The sequence below is a fragment of the Siphateles boraxobius genome, unplaced genomic scaffold, assembly GCF_051911475.1.
Source record: "Siphateles boraxobius isolate OS27281-9 unplaced genomic scaffold, OSU_SipBor_1 20, whole genome shotgun sequence".
NCBI classification, from domain to species: domain Eukaryota; kingdom Metazoa; phylum Chordata; class Actinopteri; order Cypriniformes; family Leuciscidae; genus Siphateles; species Siphateles boraxobius.
The window spans coordinates 9,521,941-9,546,188 of NW_027508811.1; the positions used below are offsets into that span (position 1 = coordinate 9,521,941).

The window sequence follows — 24,248 nt, forward strand, 5'->3', positions numbered from 1 at the left end:
ATGGCAAGCAGACTTTGAGACAAAAAGAGGACTAAAACGAAGATCAACATCTTTCGAGATGCCGAGAGACCCACGTCTGCGACTAACTTCGACTTGACAGAGACGCAAGTGTTGCATGTACTTTTAGACAGGTGAGCAAATGTACATAAAACAAATGTACACAGTATTTGCACGGTGCTTTAAAGTACTTCAAGAAAAAGGCCTTTCCATAAAAATCTCATCAGTAAAATTTACTTTTGAGGTCCAAAAACCATGGTAATACCATGATGCTATTTGTAGGTATAGCAAGACACTATGAGAAAGAATCACCACAAAATAATGTGATCTGGGAAATGCTTGACTAATGCTTGAAATACTTGACTAAGCGCTACAGCATAATAGGATAATTTTATTAGACTGCTGTTACTAAGCTGATGTAAAACATGAATTTTCCTTGAACAAAAATACAATTTCAATGATTTATGAAAAGGTGGCAGACTTTCTGTAGCAGATGCACCTTGTTTGAACATGGTAAAATAGAAAATAGTGTTCATGTGAATATAAACATAGACTAAGAAAATATAGCAGGGATCATGATACATTTACAGTAATGTACCCTGCTATTGTATATCCGTAGGTCTATAGTTAGCATAGAAGAGAAAAAGAGCTTGAGGTGGGTACAGGAAAGAGTCCAATAAAGGGTGTGGGCAGACGAAGAAAAATCAGGGTGTATTAATAGGAGTTGATCTGTTTTAAGACTGTCCATATTACAACTCCAAGAAATGAGATTACTAAATGGAGAAAAAATATTGTCACATTTTGTTTGCAACCACTTTTTTCTAAACCCAACAATTTTCCAATCCGAAGTGATCTGCCTGTCACATAATGCGAGACAAACATAGTCGATCAGATGTTTAATTTACAGCTATGTGGAGTAAGATTTCTCTGTGGGCGGGGCAACCTTGGTCGACACGAAAAAGTAATAGCAACCAAATCAATAAGATGTCCAGTCACTCAACGCCGTTGCAGCTGGTAGAGATAAAACGTTTTTTAAACGGAAGAGATTTTTTTGCATCATGCTTGGATGGGATATGGTGTTAGACTGTGATGGTGGGAATTTTCTAGGACAGATGGTGAGTTTAGAGGATTTTCTAGGACAAAATATATGTGATTTAAGGTGTGTGGGCAAAAACAAATCCCCCCCAAAAAAAACTAGGGAGTGAAGAAAAACAAAAATAAATTGAGACATAAGAAACCTTTCTCCTAGAACTCCATACCTCTTGCCAAAACTGCTAACAGTTTTGCCAATATTGGGTGAAGTCAGTTGGAGTTTCCGTTGATGGGCCGCGGGGGTTCTTTTGGCTCCAGTGGTAGCTTCTTCAGGCTGGTGAGTGGGACTTTTTGGGCTGGATTTGTTCAAGTCTTTCAGGACATCGTAGTTTATTTTAGTGGAGATGCGTTTCTGCTCTAACATCTTTTCAATGGCTTCATCTGCAGTGCTGGCATTGATGGGCTCATGCCTCCGTGCTGACTTTTTTCTAGGCTGTGGGAAGACACAAAAATACGGAGGTAAACTCATACATTTGTGACCTTCACAGCTATAACTGTTATTTATGAACTACCTTGTTACCTTCCGCTCTTTATATGTACCCTCCTCCTTTTCCTTTGCTATTCTTTCTTCCTTTTCTGAAGAAAAACAAAGAGACGGTTCTAACAACAGTGTTCCAAACTTTATTACATGTTGTCTTAGATTAAATTAATCCGTCAAGGGTAAAATTATCAAACGGGCTAGTTCAATCTTCTCCACCTTTCTGTTCTTTGAGGTAGTCTGCATTTTGAAGCATCCACAGTTCGGTCTTCACCTTAACTTCCTTCTCATTCAGGATATACTAATAAAAAAAAAAGATTAAAAAAACAACAATATATAATCGCTTAGGTCATGGTGGACAAGCTAAACAGACTGTAAATCATGACGAATCTCATTTCACTCCATTCTAATGCAATTCCATTATTCATTTTTGGATGTGAAATCCCATCTCAGATTTCAGCTTTAAAGAACCAAATTACAAATGATCATGTTGTTACTATAGTGAGGTCAAAACTTACATGATCAATCTCGTCCTCGTCGATACCGTTCAGGTCTAGCTCACCATTTTCTCCCTCCACATCTGATGGAGAAAAACAAAGAGTTCCTGAATATTGAATATTTTATTGATTGGACATAAGAATATCAGAAGTCCGAATAAATTTGGAAAAAAAGGATAATATAAAAATAATGTAAAATAGAATAAAAATCATCAAAAAAAGCTAAATAAAATAAAAATGTAAAACAAAATAAAATTACAAAGTAAAACCATATTAATAATAACAACAATACAAACAAATCTTTTTTACTTTTGTGTTGTGAATATTTCAGACTGCTTTGGCAAAAGGAAAAGAGAACAGTTTTGCCTGGTGTTTACGCCACATAATTAAAGTGTATTAAATGTTTCACTTTCCTAAGGAGAAACACATGCTTCCCATTCATCAGAGAACATTTCTCTGAGCCAGTTGTTAAATTAGGTTACTGGAGATACATAGAATATCCCACTGCAGTCCAACCCAAAAACCTTCACATAAAATATCCCTCAGCAAATTCACATGGCAAAACATACTGAGAAATATGTGTGTGTTTCTCTGTGGTCTCTGCCCTGTAGCAAATCTTACTAGAAAGTCCACTGGGGCTGCTGGGATCATTAAACCAGTGGCTCTACAGTAGCAACTTCCAGGGTTATTCCCCCTCTGCCTTCCGTCTTTTTCCTCATTTCCAGGTCCAGTTCCACCCTTCCCCCATCCATACTCTGTTACTCTTTTCTTTCTGCCTGGAGATTGTTGGCAACGCTTCAGAAGTTTGCTTTATAGAGCATCCCTCTCTCTCTCATGTGTTGTAATGAGGATGGGGGGGGGGGGGGGGCAGAGAGGGAAATTCTTGTTTTCTCGCCTCTGAACGGAGGCCCATCAATGTCAGTCGATCCCGTGAGTCAAGAAACCTGACCTCATCTCACCGCTCGCATCTGAACAAGCACAGACTAAACACACTACACAACCAATGGATGCGTGCGCACGCACGCACGCACGCACACACGCACACACACACACACACACACACACACACACACACACACACACACACACAGAGTCCTCAACACCACACATTAAAAAACACTGTGCTATGAGTCACATGTGTGCGATGTGGCGAGAGCGTGAATAGCAGAGATTAGTTCCAACAGGCGAAATAAAACCACACCAGAAAGAGACCAGGTGCAGCTGGATCCAAGAAGATGAATAAAGACAAGAAAATGTAATAAAACGAGCACTGTAGTCTGTCTTTCCCATTAGGCCTAACTTTGTTCAAATGTTGATGTTTTTGTACTGTCTGTTTTCATTCACTTAGAACATAGAACCAACTGTGTGTAGCTCGCCAGACAGTACATTCGACTAAAAATAGCATTTAAAGTGTGCATATGTGCAACTGCACTACCTGAAGACATATGCATATTCATGAGTGTTCGACAGCAGCTGCATGTCAGTCAGACAGCACTTAGGGATTGAATTCTGTTAAAAAAACATGTAAAACTAAACTGTTATCGTTAGTATTTCAGCATCGACATGGTAATGAAGTACCTTCACTTAAAGGTGTAGTTCATCCAAAAATGAAAAATCATTTTCTCATGGTGATCCAAACCACTATAAGGGTTTTTTCTTTGTCTGGTAAGATTTTGTAAAAATGTACCAATTTTGTGTGCTTGCAATTAAAATTAATTGGCACTAAAGAATTCAAGCTTTAAAAAAAAGAAGCAAATGTACCATAAATGTAGCCCAACTCATGCACTATATTTCAACTAATTTCATTGGCAAAATTAAGCTAAATTCAAAGATGGCATGAAACACAAATTTCAATAATCTTTTCTTTATTATGGTGATGTATATCTGAATTAGCTTCTTGAAAAAGAAGAAAATAGGGTGGGACTTGATTTTGTCCAACAGGAATAGACTGGATTGTTGTCGTTTGTTCATTTAAAACATGAATTAAAAAAAAAAAATAGTAATGCACATAGATAAATTATTTATAATAAACTGCAATATTCCCTAAAAATAAGAATCGTCAATTGTGATTTCATAAGTCAAAATTCAACATTGTAAATGAATGTATTAACTCTTATAACTGGATCAGTCCAATTTGCAAACCAGCCTAATTGTAAACCAGATCAACTGATTCAATAAATTGATCCAATACAAAAGAACATTTTTAAAGCTTTTTTCAGCACCTGTACACTCAAAAGAAAAAAAGTCTGAATAGTCTTAAATATAAAATAATTTTTTTGTTGCACACAGTAAATTACGTCACAAGGGTGAGTAAACAATAACAACTTTAATTTCAGCATGAACTGTCCCTTTAACATCACCTGAACACAACAGTGGCAAAAAAAAAAAGAACCTGAGAAGCTTCCAAGTTCAACAAAATTACAGAGAAGAGAAACAACAAATGAGAGACTTCACTTAACACTAGTCATTCTCCCTCTTCATCTATTCCCCTGTTCTTAAGTCCAAAAACCTCTGTCCTGAGGCTACATGTCTGAATGATGTTGTCCACCCAGACATTAGCGTTTCCACGTGCGTTCAAAAGGCCACCCTCGTCTCCAGAGGTTTCACTGACACCAACACCTGTTCAGAGTCGAGTACTGTGTCCGACTAAATACAAACAGATATTTCAAGATACCACCAGATGGACACCTCCTTTCTTTCTCTCCCATGGACAATTCTCACTCTTCAACTCAAGCAGGAGCTCATCAAACGTAATCATCTGATAACGTCACTCAAACTGACTGGTGGGTCAGGAGAACGAGCACTGAAGCTCAGGGAAAGGAAAAGACGGACAATGGAGATGCAGAGATATGGAAAGAAAGAGGAAGGGGGGTTTCTTCTGGAGGCGAAGAGGGCAGACAGGCCCATTAAAAACTGACCCCTTCTTGCCCCTGTGACTTCCCCAGGGAAACCCCTCGCCCACTCACACACCTGCTACAACTGTCTATATCGCCCAGAGGCTGGAAAGAGGGAACGAGAGAGAGAAAATGTCAAGAGAAAATATATGCATGTACTTTTTCCACACTCTACTGTACATCTACAGATCAAAAAATGGGGGAGGGTTAGACACATTTTTAAACAATAAAATGTAAATGTAACGGCAAGAGGAAAAAAATTGAACAGACTTTATTCATGAGATCTCTCATTCTCACTCACATTCGGCTGCCCTTCAGGTGTTAAATCTAGACAGGAAAACAGCCTCACGGGGGTCCGCGCACAGATTTTTCTGTCAGTGCATGTTAACGGTACAGTGAACGTGTCTATCACATGGATCGGGCCTCCCATAGTCATTTGTTTTTTACCTCTCCACAAGTCTATCAGTCAGTCACACTTTTATGATGTCATATTTCACACAGATAGCAGTGTCTCTGTCAGATGACAGCGTCTCTGTCAGATGACATCACGTCACTGTCAGTGCTTGCATTTCATTAAAAGAAAAAGCAATAAAAGAGCGGCAAGGATGAAAACGATAAAGAGAATCAATCAAACAGCAGGAAAAAATAAGGGAATGAAAACACTATGAATCGTAAGTGTCGAGTTGAAAACTACACTAAAAGTGCACACTAAAAATCGTAGACAATAGTTTCACAGCTTTAAAAACTCATCAAGCATACAATAATTAAAATTCAAAACTATAGTTTGCTGATATATTTATTCATTCAGGATACATTTGTGTATTTTATTGAATAAAATTAAGTAACTGAATATTGATGAGAAATTTGATGAGAAAATTAACATTTTATATTTATGTATAAATGAATACATGTATGCAATAACGTTCAAAAGTTTGGGGTCGGTATGATTTTTTAAAATGTTTTTAAAAAAAGTCTCTAATGCGCACCAAGGCTGCATTTATTTGATCAAAAATACAGTAACAACAGTATTTAAAAACAGTAAAAATACTGTGAAATATTATTAATTTCAAATAACTGTTTTCTACTTTTATATTTTAAAAAGTAATTCCTGTAATGGGAAAACTGAATTTTCAGCATCATTACTCTAGTCTTCAGTGTCACATGATCTAATATGCTGATTTGGTGCTCAATAAACATTTCATATTATTATCAATGTTAAAAACAATTGTGCTGCTAAATATTTTTGTGGAAACCATGATAAATTTTTTTTAGGATTCTTTGATTAATAGAAAGTTCAAAAGAACGACTCGGTTACTAACGTAACCTCGGTTCCCTGAGAGGAGGGAACGAGTATTGCGTAAGTAGCTTACGCTATGGGAAAACTCCTTTTCTCGAGAATATTGAAGTCTTTATGTAAAACGCATTGCAGCTGCACAGCTGACAGCAATGAACGAAGGCAGCTCGGTCATTGGCTGTGCTGCGGCAACTTGCTCGAACCAATGACGGGGCGACTCTGAATGCGCGACCAATGAGCGCGCTTCGCGCCCGCGCGCGTCAGAGCCCGCCAAGATGGGCGTGGCCAAGAGCTATATATTGGGCGCCCCGTCATGAGAGTTCTTTAGGTTAAAACGACTGAAGCGAACTAACCAAGCACAAGCACGGCAGCTTACGCAATACTCGTTCCCTCCTCTCAGGGAACCGAGGTTACGTTAGTAACCGAGTCGTTCCCTTTCGAGAGGTCTCTCCTATTGCGTAAGTAGCTTACGCTATGGGAACACCATGCAAAACGCCGTGCGTGCTGAACTTCGCCTTATGATAGCCAGAGGCAGGTGCCTGAGCTAAAAAACCAAAGTTATCATCCAACTAGCCGGCAGAGGCGAGCTTTATATGTGGAAAAGAATACAGAGCGGCTAGAAGGCGCTCAGTGTGACACAAGCACATACATAATCTAGATACGAACTCGTAGTTCAACTAGCATCATGCTGATAGTACATTGGAATGCAGTGTCGGGACCTGTAGGTTGTAGAACCTGATAAATGTGGACGGTGAGGCCCAGCCTGCCGCCGCACAAATATCCTCGATCGGTATCCCGCTCGACCATGCCCAGGAAGAAGCCACACTCCTGGTGGAGTGTGCTTTGACTCCCCAGGGGCATTGAAGTCCCTTAGCTTCATAAGCCAGCGCTATAGCCTCAACTATCCAGTGAGAGATTCTCTGCTTTGAAACGGCGGAACCTTTCGTACGGCCGCCAAAGCATACAAACAGTTGTTCTGTCTGTCTGAATAGGGCAGAACGCTCCAAATACACTCTGAGAGCCCTAACGGGGCAGAGTAGATTAGCGTCGTGTTCGTCTGCTGGGGACGATAGCGCAGTTAGGGAGATAACCTGTGCTCTGAAGGGAGTGGTGAGCACTTTAGGAATATACCCATGTTTCGGTCTAAGGACGACCCTGCAGTCGTTAGGTCCGAATTCTAGGCAGGCAGCGCTTGTCGAAAGCGCGTGCAGGTCGCCCACTCTCTTGACCGAGGCGAGTGCCAGCAAGAGCGCAGTCTTGAGCGAGAGCTGTTTAAGGTGCACGGTTCGGAGTGGTTCGAACGGAGGCCCTTTAAGAGCGTCTAGGACAGTAGCTAGGTCCCAGATCGGCACTGAGGGGGGGCGTGAAGGGTTCATCCTCCTAGCGCCCCTTAGGAAACGAATAATTAGGTCGTTTCTTCCCAATGGACGTTCCATTACAGGGTCGTGTGATGCTGTGATGGCCGCCACATATACTTTGAGCGTGGAGGGGGCGCGGCCCGCCTCCAGAAGCCCTTGTAGAAAAGCGAGTACGTTCGTAATCTCGCATGTTTCAGGGTTCAGGCCCTTGGCATTACACCAGTCACTGAACACTTTCCATTTCTGGTCATATAAGCGTCTCGTGGAGGGCGCCCGCGCCTCAGCGATGGTTTTTAGTGCTCCGCTCGTGAGGTTCCTGGGAACCCGTTGAGGGGCCATGCATGAAGGGCCCACAGATCGGGGCGGGGATGAAATATCATCCCGTTGGCCTGACTGAGGAGGTCTGGCCTCAGTGGAATCGGCCGTGGTGCAGATTGCATTTGCATCAGATCTGGAAACCATGTTTGGTTCTTCCAGAGTGGGGCTATCAGCAGCACTGCGTTTTTCTCCTCTCTGACCCGACTGATGACCTGCGGTAGCATCGCGATCGGGGGAAAGGCATATAAGGGACGGCTCGGCCAGCTCTGGGCGAGCGCATCCATGCTTTTCGTGAAGAAAAGAGGGCAGTGCGCATTCTCCTTGGAGGCGAAGAGGTCGATCTCCGCTTTGCCAAAGGTTTTCCATAACCACTGAATCGTCAGCGGGTTGAGAGCCCATTCTCCTGGGAGAATTTTGTCTCTGGATAGCATGTCCGCCCCCTGGTTCAGGGCACCTGGCACATGCGCTGCTCTCAGCGAGCGCAAGTTGTGCTGGGACCATAAAATGAGTCTCCTGGCCATTGAATGCATGGAGCTCGACCTGAGTCCACCCTGGCGATTTATGTACGATACTACCGTCATGTTGTCCGTTCGGACCAAGACGTGTTCGTTTCTCAGCTGTGGGAGCAGGGCTCTGAGAGCCAAAGCGACCGCTTTCATTTCCAGACAGTTTATGTGTAGGCGCTTCTCCGGGTTTGACCAAAAGCCGGAGACAGGCCTGCCCTCGTAAAGGGCCCCCCAACCTATTTTGGAGGCATCTGTCGTTATCATCTTTCTCCTTGTGTTCACACCCAGACTCACGCCTGACTGGTACCAGTCGGCGGCTTTCCAGTGCGTCAGGCCTTTTATACAGCCGTGGTTTGCTCTGATTAAAAGGTGGCCCGAACGCCACGCGTGAGTAGGGACGCGGCTCTTGAGCCAGCGTTGGAGAGGGCGCATATGCAACAATCCTAGCTGGAGTACGGCCGATGCTGAGGCCATGAGACCGAGCATCCTCTGAAACCGCTTGACGGGGGCGAGCGCGCCCGCCCTGAATGATGTTGCAAGGCGCCGGATGGTGAGCGCGCGCTCTGATGAGAGACGCGCTGTCATTTGCATCGAGTCTAGAACTATTCCCAGGAAAGAAATCCTCTGGCTGGGAGATAGTATGCTTTTTGCAAAATTGATTCTTAGACCCAGGCATTCTAAATGGCTGATAATCCAAGATCTGTGTGTTATTAACTGACTCTCTGATTGTGCTAGAATCAGCCAATCGTCGAGATAATTCAGTATTCGCACTCCCCTTCGCCTTAGGGGGGAAAGTGCTGCATCCATACATTTCGTGAATGTACGGGGAGCCAGGGACAGGCCGAACGGAAGTACTGTGTACTGGTACGACTGTCCCTCGAAAGCGAATCTCAGAAACGGCCTGTGATGAGGCGCTATTGGAATGTGAAAGTAAGCATCTTTCAGATCCACTGAGAGAAACCAATCTCCTGGGCGTACTTGCGCGAGGATATGCTTGGTTGTTAACATTCTGAACGAGCGAATCATTAGTGCTTTGTTCAGGTGTCTGAGATCTAGGATGGGGCGGAGACCGCCATCCTTTTTCGGGACGAGAAAATAGCGGCTGTAAAAACCTGCCTCGCTCAGAGAGGGGGGAACAGTTTCCACAGCGCCCTTTTCTATTAGTTTGCGCACCTCTGTGCGTACAACATGTGAGCACTCTTTTCTCACTTTCGTCTCGACCACAGTCGTAAAACGCGGTGGTCTGCGAGCGAACTGGAGCGAGTATCCGTGCTTTACTATATTCAATACCCATTTCGGCATATCTGGAATATTTTCCCATACCGCTGCGTGTACAGATATGGGCTGAATACAGGCTAGGGGCGGGCCGCTGTGACGCAGGGACCCGGCCAGCGAATCGCCTGAGCTCATAGCTCTCAGAGGCGCGGGCGCGCGCTGAGCAGCTGAGTGAATGGGCGCGTGTGTGATTACAGCAGCGCGCGCTGTGTCTGTAAAACTCGCAGCCTGGGCTGGGGTAGTGTTTGACACTGTAAGGACAGTGTTTATAAGTGGGGGTGCATAAACAGTGGTAGGCACACGCGTCACTTTTATAATGTTTCCCGCTTTTACTGGGGATGAATTTATAACTGTGTGAACAGTGCTTGTGTGTAGTGGTGCGTACATGACCGTAGGCACGTGATCTACATTCATGGGGTGCGCAGCTTGAGCTGGGAATGAATTTGGCACTGTTTTGACAGTATCTGGGAATGCACACTTTGTGGACATGTGAACCCTTAGTGACACAGGCAGAAAAAGACTCTTTTTGTGTTTTCTGTGCGTCGCCGTAAAAACGGCGTTTGTTTGCAGGTGAGCGAGCTCTGTGACTGGCCCATTGACTGCTGTATGAACATATCCAGCCGCCTGTAAGGGGACTGGGTAATGCTTGAGCTTTTGCAGAGAGAGTGGTCCGGCTTTTGCGAGACACGCACTCTCTCTTTTCATTCTTGTGGCTAGGACGGCTTTCGAGGCTCGGGGTTCAGCACAATCTTGGGCCGAGGACCCCGTCGCTCAGAAGGCGGCTTGCGGTTGTGAGAGCGCGAGCGGCGTCGAGCGTCAGCCTTAGGCGCGGGCTGAGAGGCGGTGGAGGCTGTTCTAGCCCGCTGCGGCTGCGGCGGCCTCTGTCTGCTCTGCGATGAGCTGGAGTGCTTGGGCAGGAAATGCCGCATAGCTTGTGAAGCATTCTGGGCCTCAGTGAAGCGTTCGGCGAAACCCTTAACCGCCGGTCCAAACAGCCCGCTGGTGGAGATAGGCGCGTCGAGAAATGGCGCCTTATCCGCGTCCTTCATCTCAGTCAGAGTCACCCACAGATGGCGCTCGAGAACAGTCAAATTAGCCATGGCACGGCCGATAGACTGGGCGGTGGCCTTCGTGGCTCGCAGGGCTATGTCAGTCGCGCTGCGTAGGTCCTTAAAGGCTTCGGGTTCGGGGCCAGACTCGTCCATAGAGCGGAGAAGCTTGGCTTGGAACACTTGAAGTACCGCCATAGAGTGAAGCGCTGATGCAGCTTGGCCGGCGGCGGCGTAGGCGCGACCGGCGAGAGCTGAAGTAGTGCGGCAGGGCTTCGAGGGGTGGGAAGCTTTGGCTTTCCATCCGGTGGTGGAGGGCGGGCAGAGATGATTGGCCACGGCCTCCTCGAGGGGCGGTGTTCCCTCGTAGCCTCTTTCCTTCGCGCCGTCCACAGAGGAGAGCGAGGAAGAAAAAGAAGGCTTTAGGCGCGCAGAGTGGGGGGCTTTCCACGACTTGGTGAGTTCGTCGTGAACTTCCGGGAAGAAGGGAGAAGGCCTTTGCCGAGGGGCCTGCTGGCGCCCCTGCAGAAACCACTCATCCAGTCGGCTCCGGGTTGGTTCTTCGGGAGAAGACCAATCGAGCCCGAGGTCTTCCACGGCCTTAGAGAGAACGCGGATAATCTCGCTATCCATGGTGGAGCCCCCGCTCGCGCTAGCTAGCGTCGACGGGGCGGGGTCGAGAGTGGAGCCCGGCCAGTCGTCCGATGCAGCGTCGATTGACAAGCTGTCATCCATTCCCCCGTCGTCCTCGGACGCGCCGAAAGTCACAAGGCCCACCGCTCTGCTAGAGGGGTGTGGGTCCGGCTGGGTGAACTGAACCGGCGGTGGGGAAGGCAAGAGCGGCGGTGAAGCACGCGGAGACTGGCTCGGCGTGACGTCACTGAGCTCAGGTTCAGGAAGCCTCTGTGAGCGGCGCGAACAGAGGGATGGCGGCGATGGCGGCGATGGGCTCGCTCACGGCGAAAGCGGCGAGGCGAGCCCGCAGTGCGGAGAGACCCAGGTCGTCACATTCGGGGCATCCGCCCTTGGTCAAAGCAGCTTCTGCGTGGTCCCGGCCCAGGCAGCGAGCGCAGATGATGTGACGATCCCCGTCCGGGAGAAGGTCTCTGCACGACGCGCAGGAAGGCATTTGAAACAACGCCTTGGAAAAATTGCTCTTTTACAAGTGTCGCAGAGCGAACAGATGTAAATACTTGTGTGAGCAGTACGCCGGATGGCTCAGTAGGATCGCGTTAGAAGGCGGCTGAAGGTGCCGACGTCCTCGTAGCAAATCCCGCTGGTATGCTTTTCGACGGCGAAGCTTCAATAATCCGGAGGATCCAGCGAAGAAGGTGTTCGCTGAAGGAGATTAAATCTAAAGAACTCTCATGACGGGGCGCCCAATATATAGCTCTTGGCCACGCCCATCTTGGCGGGCTCTGACGCGCGCGGGCGCGAAGCGCGCTCATTGGTCGCGCATTCAGAGTCGCCCCGTCATTGGTTCGAGCAAGTTGCCGCAGCACAGCCAATGACCGAGCTGCCTTCGTTCATTGCTGTCAGCTGTGCAGCTGCAATGCGTTTTAAATAAAGACTTCAATATTCTCGAGAAAAGGAGTTTTCCCATAGCGTAAGCTACTTACGCAATAGGAGAGACCTCTCGAAAGGGAACAGCATTTATTTGAAATAGAAATCTTCTGTAAGTTCCTAAATGTTTTTACTGTCACTTTTGATCAACTGGTCTTTACTGAATAAAGTGCAAGCCCGACTCAATCGACCCAATGGAGGCATTCGATTAGCGGGTGAAGGTTTCTGCACGTTACTGTCGTTCCTTTTTGTGCAACATTCAAGATTAAATGGAATACATTTTCTAGTACAGTATGCATCAACTCATTATTTCATCTGACTCCATAAATGAAAAAGGTTTTAATGATATCTGGGCATCATTAAAAGTGAGCGAATATTTGATTATTACACTTTCTCATATTTTATAACTTCTTTTAGCTTTTCATTATGGCTGGGAGAATGAGACCATTTTACCAGGCGCACTGAGACACTTTAAATGATACCAAACATATATATAGTTACTTTTGTACACACTTAATCATTGCATAGGTTTTTAGTGAGCTTTAAGTGAGGAGGAGAAGAGGGGGAGCAGGGGGAGATGACGACTGTAAGAGTGAAGTGTGAACTGCACTGTGTGCTGCATCTCGGATCTTGCGGTTATACATGCAAGAGAGAGTTCAAATGTTAATCCTCAGGAGAACCTTTTGCTTTCTCGAGTAGTCGTCCTCCAGACTTGCTGGCTCCCGCCATACAAAAGTATTCAATTATTATCAAAAGGGCACCTCAAAGTTCAAACCATGTGATCTGTGACATGGTTCTAAACATGGTGTTTATGAACATTGTTATAAAGACTAACAAAGCCACATCTGTGTGCGTTATAAAGGCCTTATGAATGTAAATTACCGTCACTTTTGGTCCATCTGTCCTTTACAAACCCCTAACAGCTGTCTTGAGGATCCGTTCAAAGCGAGCAAGAAGAATAAATGTCAGTCACACACTTACTCTGTCTTTCATTCTCCTTTGAAAGGCACCTCTCCCTCCCCTCCTCCCCCTCTCTCTCTCTCCTCCCACTCTTTCTTAGTGTAAATGAACAAGTCTCTTATCTCCTCCTGCTCTGAAGATTCAAGACTCCATCCACTTTTTTCTGTTGCAGATAAACAGTGAACAGTAACGTTATGCAAAGGGAATGGAAACTAGAGTGTGCAAATACATGTAATATACGGACTGATCTATAAACAAAAAGGAAAAACAGAAACAGAATAGAATCACAGTATAGAATCACAGTAAACCTGGGGATGCTGCTGGTATCTCCTGCTGTGTGGTCAGAGAGGACAGTGAATGACCATCTGGAGACTCACACTCACTGCTGCATTGTTAAGATCACAGGCCCTCCGCCCCCTCAGAAAAATACACTGCATTACACAACAGCACCAGATCTCTCTTCACACACACACAGACGGAGAGAAAGAGACAACGGAGACACCATTCTGACATCCTCACAAAAGAGAACTGACCTTAGAAAAACAGAACAAGTCAAAAAGAAAAGTTACAAAAAAGAAAAACAAGAGGAGTAGAGGATGGGCACCCATATAGCCTGCTCGCCCTCACAGTTTCAATTGTTAATATATTGCCATATATTAAAGTGCCCCAATTATGCTATTTTAAAGGTTCCTAACTTTGTTTTGGAGGTCTCCTACAACAGGTTTACATGCATCAAAGGTCAAAAAACACTTTAATTTTCTCATAATATACATTGCACATCACCACATTTTTTAATGATTCGCAAACGATTGACTGATGAATCAGTCTCTCTAAATCCCTCCTTTCCGAGTCTATTTTGCACTGATTGATACACACACTGTAAAGACAGTAACGATGATGTCGATTTTACCATATCAATCAGAGCACGAGTCTGATGATGAAACATTGGAAGAACTAGTTATTCAACCCGAACCTCCATCGCAAGGACGACTTGAGCAGTGATAAACTACTCAAATGCACATGCGGGAACTGTATCAATAACAGTGCATGTGTTAGCTGAGCACTAACGGAAAGTACTGATGTAACATTAAAGTTTGTAAAACAAATCTTGCTCCATCCTTGATCTTTATTTAAAGTAGTAAGTACAACAGACAATCTGCATTAATAGAAACAGTTTTAGGTAATAGTGGCCCACAGCTGATTTGCAAAACTATCTCAGTAAGACAGAAATGACGTGAGTTAGCCAGAAACTTACACAATATAAAACACAAAAAATTATGTATTTTGAACACCCGGTAGAAAACATATACATCAATTATTCATACTTACAGGTTGTGATTCTGAGGAGCAATAAAATGGGCGGGTAATACTACTGGACCCATCTTTCCCAAACAAGCGTTTGACGAATCCCAACATTATGCAAATGTATTTTCTAGTGACGTAGAACCATCACGCAGTGGGATTCGAATTCCTGATGACTCTTTAGGCGGTTCAGAGTCGATTCTTTTGGGATACAATAACTTTATTTTTTCGTGCACTTTCGACTTTACAACTTTGTAGAACGTTTACATTCACAGACAGCTATATTATACACTGCATGAAAGGGAATATTTAACATTAACAAAAATGTTAAAGGGCACTTTAACATTTTTGTTCATGAGGTACACAGAGAAATAGTGAAAAAGTAAAAAAGAGCAAAATAACAAATTCTGCGTGGCTCTACATAAAATTGTAGTATAATCAAATGTAAAAAGACATTTCGGCCACTCGTTTCAAACTTGGACTCGGTTAGTTAGCATGCTAAAGCTAGCAGCAACACCAAATAAGAGGACATGCGTGACACTTTGAAATATTTTACTTAATTAAAAACTCCAAATCCAAGTAGTGAAACAAATTCTGTTGTATCTGAGACATTACCATTCTTTAACAAATCATATACAATATACAGTAGTACAATACATAGTGTAAAGTAAGTACTGTATATCATTCAAAACAGCTTCTGCGGAAATAAAATAACAGTGTGGAGTAAAATAATTGATTCATTTAAATTTAAATGGAATAAGTTAAAGAGGTAACATTCATTTAAGTCACTAAAGGGATAGTTCACTTGTACAACTTTCTTCTGTTGAGTATAAAAGAAGATATTTTGGGAAAAGCCTCAGTGTTTTTTGTTCATACAATGGAAGTCAATGGTCACCAATTCAAAATACCTTCTATTTTGTTCCACAAAAGGATTAAAAGTCATACAGGTTTGGAAAAAAATGAGGGTGAGTAAATAAAAAATAAACATTTTTTGGGTGAACTAATCCTTCAAGGTAAATTATGATGACGGACAAGACTAATGGTGCCAATAATTGTGATAATGTCATTAAGTTTTAACGATGTAGTGAAAGTTCTCTCTCTGATGCAATATATAATCTCACATCCCACAAACAAACACTTCTGCATTTTTAAATAAGAACATCCAGCTCAATCTCACTCACAGTAACTAGAACACTCAAACAAACAAGCATCTTATTGTCTGGAATGGAACAATGAGCCCACCTAAAAATAAACAGGGAGAATAGACAGAAAAAGCTGAAGCAGACAGAACCAAGACAGAAGAGGGGACACACATTGAGAGAGAGCCATATTGTTTCACTGGCTATATCATCACGGAGAAGAAATTAGTAAATTGAGGGAAATAAATGACATTGTCACAGTTCTACAAGACATTCACTTGAGTATACATTGACACTGGGCAAAACAAAAACACACAAAAAAATACCTCCTCTCGGAGTCATGTTTTTTCCTGAACCCAACTCAAAAACCAAACCAAAATACACACACACACTGTATGAGCGGGTCTCGCGGGCAATCAAATGCGCATACAGCCGGCCGTAGTGGGTGGATGAAAGACAGTGTGCTAATGACAAGGTGCTGTGTTCAATTAGTGCTTCAAAGAGTGGAGGGGGGCTTCCTCTTCCTCCGCCCCATACAAATCATCCACAATCAGCACAACCAATCGAAACATGACAACCTGCTCGCACAGCCAATCATACAATCTGACAACCTGCCAGCACTCTATCCTCAGGAGTTCACCAGCTGCAGCTCTTCTGCCTGTGATGAACAAAGTCTTATTCTCCCTCTCGGATGCTCTCGCATAATGTAAACGCAACAACCACAAAAGAAAACGCAATCATTTCCGATAAACTAGTCACTCTTGAGTTCTGCTCTACAGAGGCTGGGTAACTCTCACTTTAATGTGGAAGTGGGATAAATTAAAAGAAAATTACTCAAGTTCCACTACTCTACTACTCTTGTCTACTCATGTCCTAACAGCACAAGTGTGTGATTTAACAATGAATGTGGAATGAAAGTAGAATACACGAAAGTGGATTAATGTGAGTGTTCTGAAAAGGAGTCACTCCAGTTCCACTCTTCTTCTTTTTCTTTGACTAATGCTGTTAGTACTAATAGTACAAATGTGTGACTGAACGAAATTGGATTAAATGAAAGGAACACTTTAAGGGCCGGTTTCACAGACAGGGCTTAGAATAAGCCAGATTTTGGCCTTAGTTTAATTAGGGCATTTAAGTAGCTTCTATTAACGTGCCTTAGAAAAAAACATTACTGGTGTGCATTACTTGTCTGTGAAACTGGGGGAATGCATTTAAAAAAAAAAGCAGTCACTATAGTTTCACACTTCTTAAACTCATAAAACAAAAAGGAATGAAGCTCAAATGTGGAAAGAAAATGAATGGAAAGAACGTTAATATTTCACAAAGTTGTCATTCTAGTGCCACTCCTCTTCCTCTGCTTGTACCCTGTCAAAACTGCAAAACTGTGGTAACAAAGAATGACTGCGGAATTAAAATGGATTAAGTGTTTATGCAACTTGAAAGTGGAGTCACACTCCTACCGTTCTCCTTCTCCTCTGCCATTTTGGTGATTGACTCGGGCAGGCCCAAACTGGCCGCAGTGGGCAAAGCTCCAAGCAATAATGCTAACGAGGGCCGTTTGGTTGGAGAGACTTTCTCTCCATCTCGCTCCTGCTGATAGCCTCCTCTATCCTCTCCACATACACCACTGCACAGGTGAGACGCTGCTGCCCTCAGCTCGTCGTCCTCTCCTTCATCATCACCAGCAAGGACACTGGATGATGCCAAGGAAATCACATCATCTGGGAAAAGCAAGCGAGAAAATACACATGCATCACAACTTAAGTCTCTCAAATAACTGGAGGAACAACAAATAAAAGGTAAACGGAGTATAAAGATGAAAAGAAACTGCTGTATGTATGCAAATAAAGTACATTTATTTTTGTAATTAAATTATTTTGCTAATTAAAGCATGAATGCATTCACCCTTTGATTTTGATTCGCTATGATCCAGCTGACATGGGAAGAAAGTAATTATATAAACTAACACAGCTGACCGCAGCAACACACATGTATGCACACACACACTATAGAAAAGTGAACACACGTGCATGAAAAGGCACTTAGACACACACACAAACACTCCCACGCTCAGTCTTAATTAGCTCCCTCCTGTAATCACTACATTAGAGAGAGAGATATCACGCATGGGGAAGCACTGGATCTCTGGATGTGAGTGCTGCTGAACAAGGAACTAATTGGACAGAAACATAAGCAGAATTTCTGCACAAGGGAAGTAACACTCCACTTCCAACAAGAAAATGTTGTGAGAGCAGCAGTTCTCACTAAACAAAGAGACATTCTGACTATAATATAATCATTTGTTTTAAACCGTTTGGGTGTCATTCGCCAATAATTGTGGTTCTCATGAAGCAAACCATCTCTATAAAAGTGCTTTCCACACAACAGCCAATCATCACCCTTTGTAAACAAATTCTTACAATTTTATAAATATGCACTCCCATTGTGTAGTATGCACCATTCACAATCTTTAAGTAAAGCCAAGCATGTTAGTCTCAAAACCTGTTGATGCACAATTTTAACAATTTTTTTAATAATTGTTAAAATATAATTTTTATCAATATATAAAAAAATGTATATCTAAAAAATGTTTAAATATAAATGATTAATGCAATACGTTTTTTTATATTTCATGGAATATTTAAAACATTCCATGTTTTTAAGGTCACCAGGAGAGAGAGTGTGTGTGTGTGTGTGTGTGTGTGTGTGTGTGTGTGTGTGTGTGTGTGTGTGTGTGTGTGTGTGTGTGTGTGTGTGTGTGTGTGTGTGTGTGTAAGTAATAAGCAGCATATCAGCATATTAGAATGATTTCTGAAGAATCACGTGACACTAAAGACTGAAGGTAATGGGTGCTGAGAATCCAGATTTGCCATCACAGGAATAAATCAAATTTATTTACACTGATTTTACAGATTTTTTTCATCAAACAAATGAGCCTTGGTGATGGTGAACATAAGAGACTTCTTTCAAAAACATAAAAAAAAACTTACTGACACAAATTTTGGAATGGTAGTGCAAGTGTGAACATGTTTCTATGTAACAATTTTTCTGCGGGATTGTGTGTGAATACTGTACCTTCTCTGGAACAGGATGCATACAATCCTCTGGCTTTGGGCCTGCAGCTCTCCAGCTCGACTTCAATCTCATCCTGATAGCCACAGATTTCACCTGCAGAGCACATACACGTGTGTTCAAACAACCATGATGAAAATTAGAGCACAGACTCTGTCTAAATGTTTTCATGTACCTTCAATATCATCAACTTTTTTTGAAAGCTCCAGCTCAATCTGTGGAAGAATTCATCAGAGAAAACAATTGGTCTGACTGTGTGAAAGCACATATTGTCAGAATGGCTGATTTTAATGTTCATAATTCTAAATAAAAGTGTGATTCATGACCTGTTTTAGCTTTTGCTTCTTAATTCCAGCCGTGTAAGAGGGCGGGTCGCACTCCTGCTCCAGATCCACCTTCATGAACTCCTCAATAGTCAGCTCACTAGTGGGCGTGTCCTCAAATTCATTCAGCCTGTCAATCAAACACACCGGGGGTCAAAACATACAACAGCAAAACCGGGCCTAAATTCAAAGCCTCAGATAGAAAGTGCAAAACCAAAATCCAGAAATAGCAAAAATTATATAATATGAATGATACTGCTACTTAGTATGACCACAAGCTGTGCTCAGTTATTACTATTTTCGTAATGTGATTATTTTAAGACAAAACACACCTTTTCCTCAGTGTGGCCTCACAGACTTTCACCACACTAATCACTTCCTTAATTGTACGACGGAACTCATGCATACGGGCAGCAACCAAGAGAGCTATAGGGAACACAAATACACAACTTTAAGTACATCATACAAACTTTCACATCGAGAGAAAAGGAGTAGAGAAGGAGAGAGGACAGATGAAACATTAATAGGCCTTCAGAAAAGTGTCCACTGTACCTGCCCCCCTACTGATTCACCTCAGGCAGAACAAACAGACATTTAATGCACCTGCAATACTGCAGAACCCCTGATGCCTGTTTCACTCGGATTCATTAAAGAAACATGAAGAGCCAGATGCACTTCTGAACTACCTGACAAACTAAAGAATGTCCAACACCACAAAGCATGCAAGCATGTAAAAGATACTGAAGAATTTTAGAACTTAATGATCCCTACAAGATTAACTAATTTAAAAATGGTTCACTGCCATTCACTAAAATTATTGTACTGCTTTAAGAAACAAAATGACAATAACAAAAAAAATAAAGTTTTGGGCATTTTTTGGATATGACGGTAGAGATTTTGATAGGAAATCGTGGAGTAGAGAGAGGGGGGAATGGGATAGGCGAAGGACCTCATCTGGGAATCGAACTCAGGTCGCAGTTTCGCTATATGTCGGCGCACTAATAACTATGATGCTATCGGCTTCATAAAAATGACTGAATTTACATTTCAAATACAAATTTAATCATCATTAATCTCATTCCAAAGAAAATATATAGTATTAATTTTTGTAGTTTTTGTAATAGTATTTTCTGCATTTGGAGGCAAAACTTACTATAACTATTAGTTGGGCTCTGACACAGCTTACGCTGAAAACACTACAACTACAGTACATATTTGCTTGTCATTGTTTTATTAAGTGGAAATTCCCCAATATACATCATGTACTCTACCATTCAGAAGTTATTTTTTAAAGAAATTAATACTTTTCATTCAGTAAGAACATATTAAATTAATCAAAAGTGACAGTTAAGACATTTATGATGTTATAAAATATTTAAATTTCAAATAAATGGTGTTCTTTTGGAATCTATTAATAAAATAATCATGAAACAAATGATCACGGTTTCCATAAAATATTAAGCAGCACAACTGTTTTCAACATTGATAATAAGAAGAAATGTCAACTGAGTAGCAAATCAACATATTAGATAGTTAAGGAACATGTGGCAAGCAGGGCAGGGCCGAGAGCCGTGGGAACGGAGCGAGGCACGATCCTCTCTCGTCTTGCACTGTCGTCACTCCTCCTCTTATCCTTCCGGAGATTCTCTGTGAGACTCGAGACCTGTGTGCCACGCAGGTGGTATTAGCCCTCATTAGCACTCACGCCAGCGGCCTCGCTCCATTCCCATGGCTCTCGGCCCTGCCCTGCTTACCACAGAATAAATTACATATTAGCCTAAAAGCCTTTTTCAAAAACATTACCAATCCCAAACTTTAGAACAATAGTGAATATATATATATATATATATATATATATATATATATATATATATATATATCCTGCCAAATGTACTTTGTCATGTAAACAACAAGAATAAAAATGCTTTTCAAATTTCTCAAGTATCTCTCAATCACAGACAGCTGTATCTGATGGTCCTTTCTAAATACGTGGTCTGGGTTGTGACAGATTAAAGGGGCAACACATTCTACCCCACTCTCCACTGCATGTCCAGGGGTGTCAGCTGTATGTAACTGACCGCTATCTTTGGCTCAGGTTCATGTTGCGTTTAAAAAAAAACAGCACTTTCCTCCTCTGCTGTTTAACCCTGCAGGATAGCAAACCAATCTGTGTTTCAGCTACTAGATGAGGACTATTCAACAAGCTTGAGAAATTCATCACACTCAGCAGTCCTCTCTGCCACTCAGTTTATCTTCATTCTGGGTCTTTTTCACATTCTTTCAGTCTCTCTGTCAGTCTGCCTTTCTTTCTCAAGTCTCCGATCTCTCGCAGCGAAACAGACTCTTTTAGGCTCATGCTTCCTCTTTTCTCAGCACTGCTCCTGAAATATTAATGGGAGATTCATTATTCAGGTTATGCAGCGAAGGGGGGGGGGGGGGGGGGGGGGCATAAATAGAAAATCATGCTGAGAGGCAGGAGTCATCAGTTCTAAAAACTTAATTACTGAAACTCAAACTTCACAGCCTGTGTAAAGTTTACACAAGACTGAAAGTGCAAGAAAATAAAAATGACATTGATGAACATGAATCAGAATTTAGCTGCACTGCATCTCTGAGACAATTTACAGTGCCAAGAAATATCAGGCCTCAGTGAGTGTGAGAAGGCTAACACTTTTTTTAGGAATCATTTCATTCTCTCTTTCATTAAAACCGATTGGTGATTTGGGAACAACTTCAAATGCGTGACCTGCTCTAATTACAGATTTTGACAAACTATCTTAAAATGTTTCCAACGACAGATATAAAACTTTTAGTTCTGGAAGGGGTTTCTAGAGCGCGCATTCCAACTGTGGATGTTTCAGCGATGGTGTATGTGTTTTTGCGCATCTAACAAAGCAACCCTTCAACTAGCTCACATCATTAAAGAGGTCGCACCGTTAGGGGAGGGTTGCCATGGTTACCTGCTCCGCAGAGGCCTGAAGGTCTTCGTCCCGTGTGCATCCAGTCTCTCTTCATCCTCTGCAGGAGACGCAGTGCCGTCATCGAAACCTCATGGCTCTTCTCTCCAAATTCCAGCATTTGCGCAAAACGCGGTATATAAAGACACGGATCTGTACGGAAAAAAAATTCTGAATTACAAAGCTAGACAGGTATAACCAGACTTTCTCAAACACTCCTGGATTTTCCGTTCAATAACGATCTATGTCAAATCTAACGTTTAAAGCTGCTAATGAGTGGTATGTGGGGGTTCGTACAAGATATACTTTATTGGACACAATATTACAACCTTGCCTACAATCTTAAAGGTCCCATATTATGCCCCTTTTCACACAATGTAAAATAAGTCTCTGATGCCCCCACAGTGTGTGAAGTTTTAGCTCAAAATACCCAACAGATCATTTTTTACAGCATGTTTAAATTGTCATTTTTTGGTGCTCAGATAAACGCGCTGTTTTAGTGTGTGCCCTTTATATGCAAATGAGCACGGCACAGGTGGCGGTGCTTCAAGAGCTCACGCTCAGCCTCAGGACAATTTCATCTCACAGAATGATGATAATAATATCAGAAACTCTCAGTAACGGTGTTCATTTCGACCCGGAGTCGGACAATAATGCCTACAGAGTCAGAGTGCTGTATAGAGATGGAACAGGTATAGTTTAGTAGTTTAATTACGGTTATAACGTATTTGTCATCTGCTTGTATGTATCCACTATTAATAGCCTACAAGTCTGCTGTTTCGGACCAGGTCCGAATGATGATCAAGCATATACCGATGAGTTTAATAAAGTTTATTGTACATAACACAAAAGATGAAGCGTCAGTTTTAGTTCAGAAACTCACCGTAAGAGCTGAGTAAACATTAAGATATAAGAAGTAGGCAAGTACATTAACAAATTTCGGTAGAGTTGAGGGAGCATTTTCTTTGAAAACAAAATACCTCCACCTCGTCTTCAGCGGCTGCCTCGGATTTCGGTAGTAAATAGAGAGAGCTATGTGGATTAATACATCCAGCCACACAACACCTACAATGCTGGGAGACATTCTCGTCAGTGCAGCAGCTGTGAACTCGATCAGGGCGGGTCTATGTTAGAACGGCGGTGTCTGTCAACACTCGTGGGCGGGGCCTGTACTTAGTGACGTCACTAAAACAGCATTTTGAAAACAGGTCGTTGGGAGTCACTCCTGACGATTTATGGGGATTAATAAAAAAGGAGTGAGTGGATTTTTATCACTATTGGGTGGTTGTGTACACACACTGCCAACACACATATATGTCCAAACAGCATGCAAAAGTGAATTTTGCATAATATGGGACCTTTAAAGTGTTAATACTACATAACTACTGATGAGTGTTCAGTTCAAAGGCTTTCAATAAACTTGAATTTCACTAGTTATAATAATACACCAAACATCATATTTATACTCACATCAAATACTATTAAACTCATACATAGAATCCTCATTATTAAGCTTTAGCCAACAAGATGTTTCTCACACCATCAAAATTGATTTAATGGGAGAAACATGACAGGTTGAGGGACTTTTCCAATATTCTGACAGTTTTCCAATAATACTTTCAAAAGATGATGGCACTGTGTGGAAAACACAAAAGTCTTCTAGCTCTGACAAAGTATCAGCACATCTTTAATTTAATCCAATGATTCCCAATCAAGGATATGTGTACTGCACGCGGTACTTAATCAGGTTCCTTGGGGGTGATTTTGATTTGTTAAAAACTACAAAACAGAAATGACATTACAATTATTACGGCTGTAAAGTTTTTTTAAGTAAATAAATCTCAGATTTTAATGGTAATAAGACTCCAGAAAGAGGACGATTTTACTGATCTCTCACTCGTCTACATAAGAATACAATGTTTTTCCTAGTTTCTAGCCATCAAACACTTCAGTCAATGAAATCAATGTCAGTTTTTAAATAACAGGTTTAAAATTCTTAAAATGCTTTAGTTTGAGGGGGCGCTACGTATTTGGGTCTATTTTTACCAATAATATTAACTGCTTAACTTTGAAAATGTGTGTGTACAAACATGTGTGTGTATATATATATCCTCCTGGGACCCAGGAGAAATAGACTTTTGTCCACTGCAGTGGACATTATATTTTAGTGAATT

At 42.3% G+C, this 24,248-nt stretch overlaps 1 protein-coding gene across 2 annotated transcripts in view; it reads right to left on the reverse strand.

Annotated features, from left to right (window-relative positions):
• Positions 1-24,248, reverse strand: part of brf1a (BRF1 general transcription factor IIIB subunit a) — a 59,445-nt gene that overhangs the window by 11,680 nt on the left and 23,517 nt on the right. For both annotated transcript variants that reach the window (XM_077236617.1, XM_077236618.1), the window contains exons 7-16: positions 22,078-22,227; positions 19,450-19,543; positions 19,121-19,247; positions 18,970-19,009; positions 18,798-18,890; positions 17,183-17,443; positions 2,086-2,147; positions 1,787-1,868; positions 1,610-1,665; positions 1,257-1,522 (exon numbers count right to left, since the gene is read on the reverse strand). In XM_077236617.1, the coding sequence (XP_077092732.1) occupies positions 1,257-1,522; positions 1,610-1,665; positions 1,787-1,868; positions 2,086-2,147; positions 17,183-17,443; positions 18,798-18,890; positions 18,970-19,009; positions 19,121-19,247; positions 19,450-19,543; positions 22,078-22,227 (1,231 nt within the window). The remainder of the gene's footprint in view (positions 1-1,256; positions 1,523-1,609; positions 1,666-1,786; positions 1,869-2,085; positions 2,148-17,182; positions 17,444-18,797; positions 18,891-18,969; positions 19,010-19,120; positions 19,248-19,449; positions 19,544-22,077; positions 22,228-24,248) is intronic.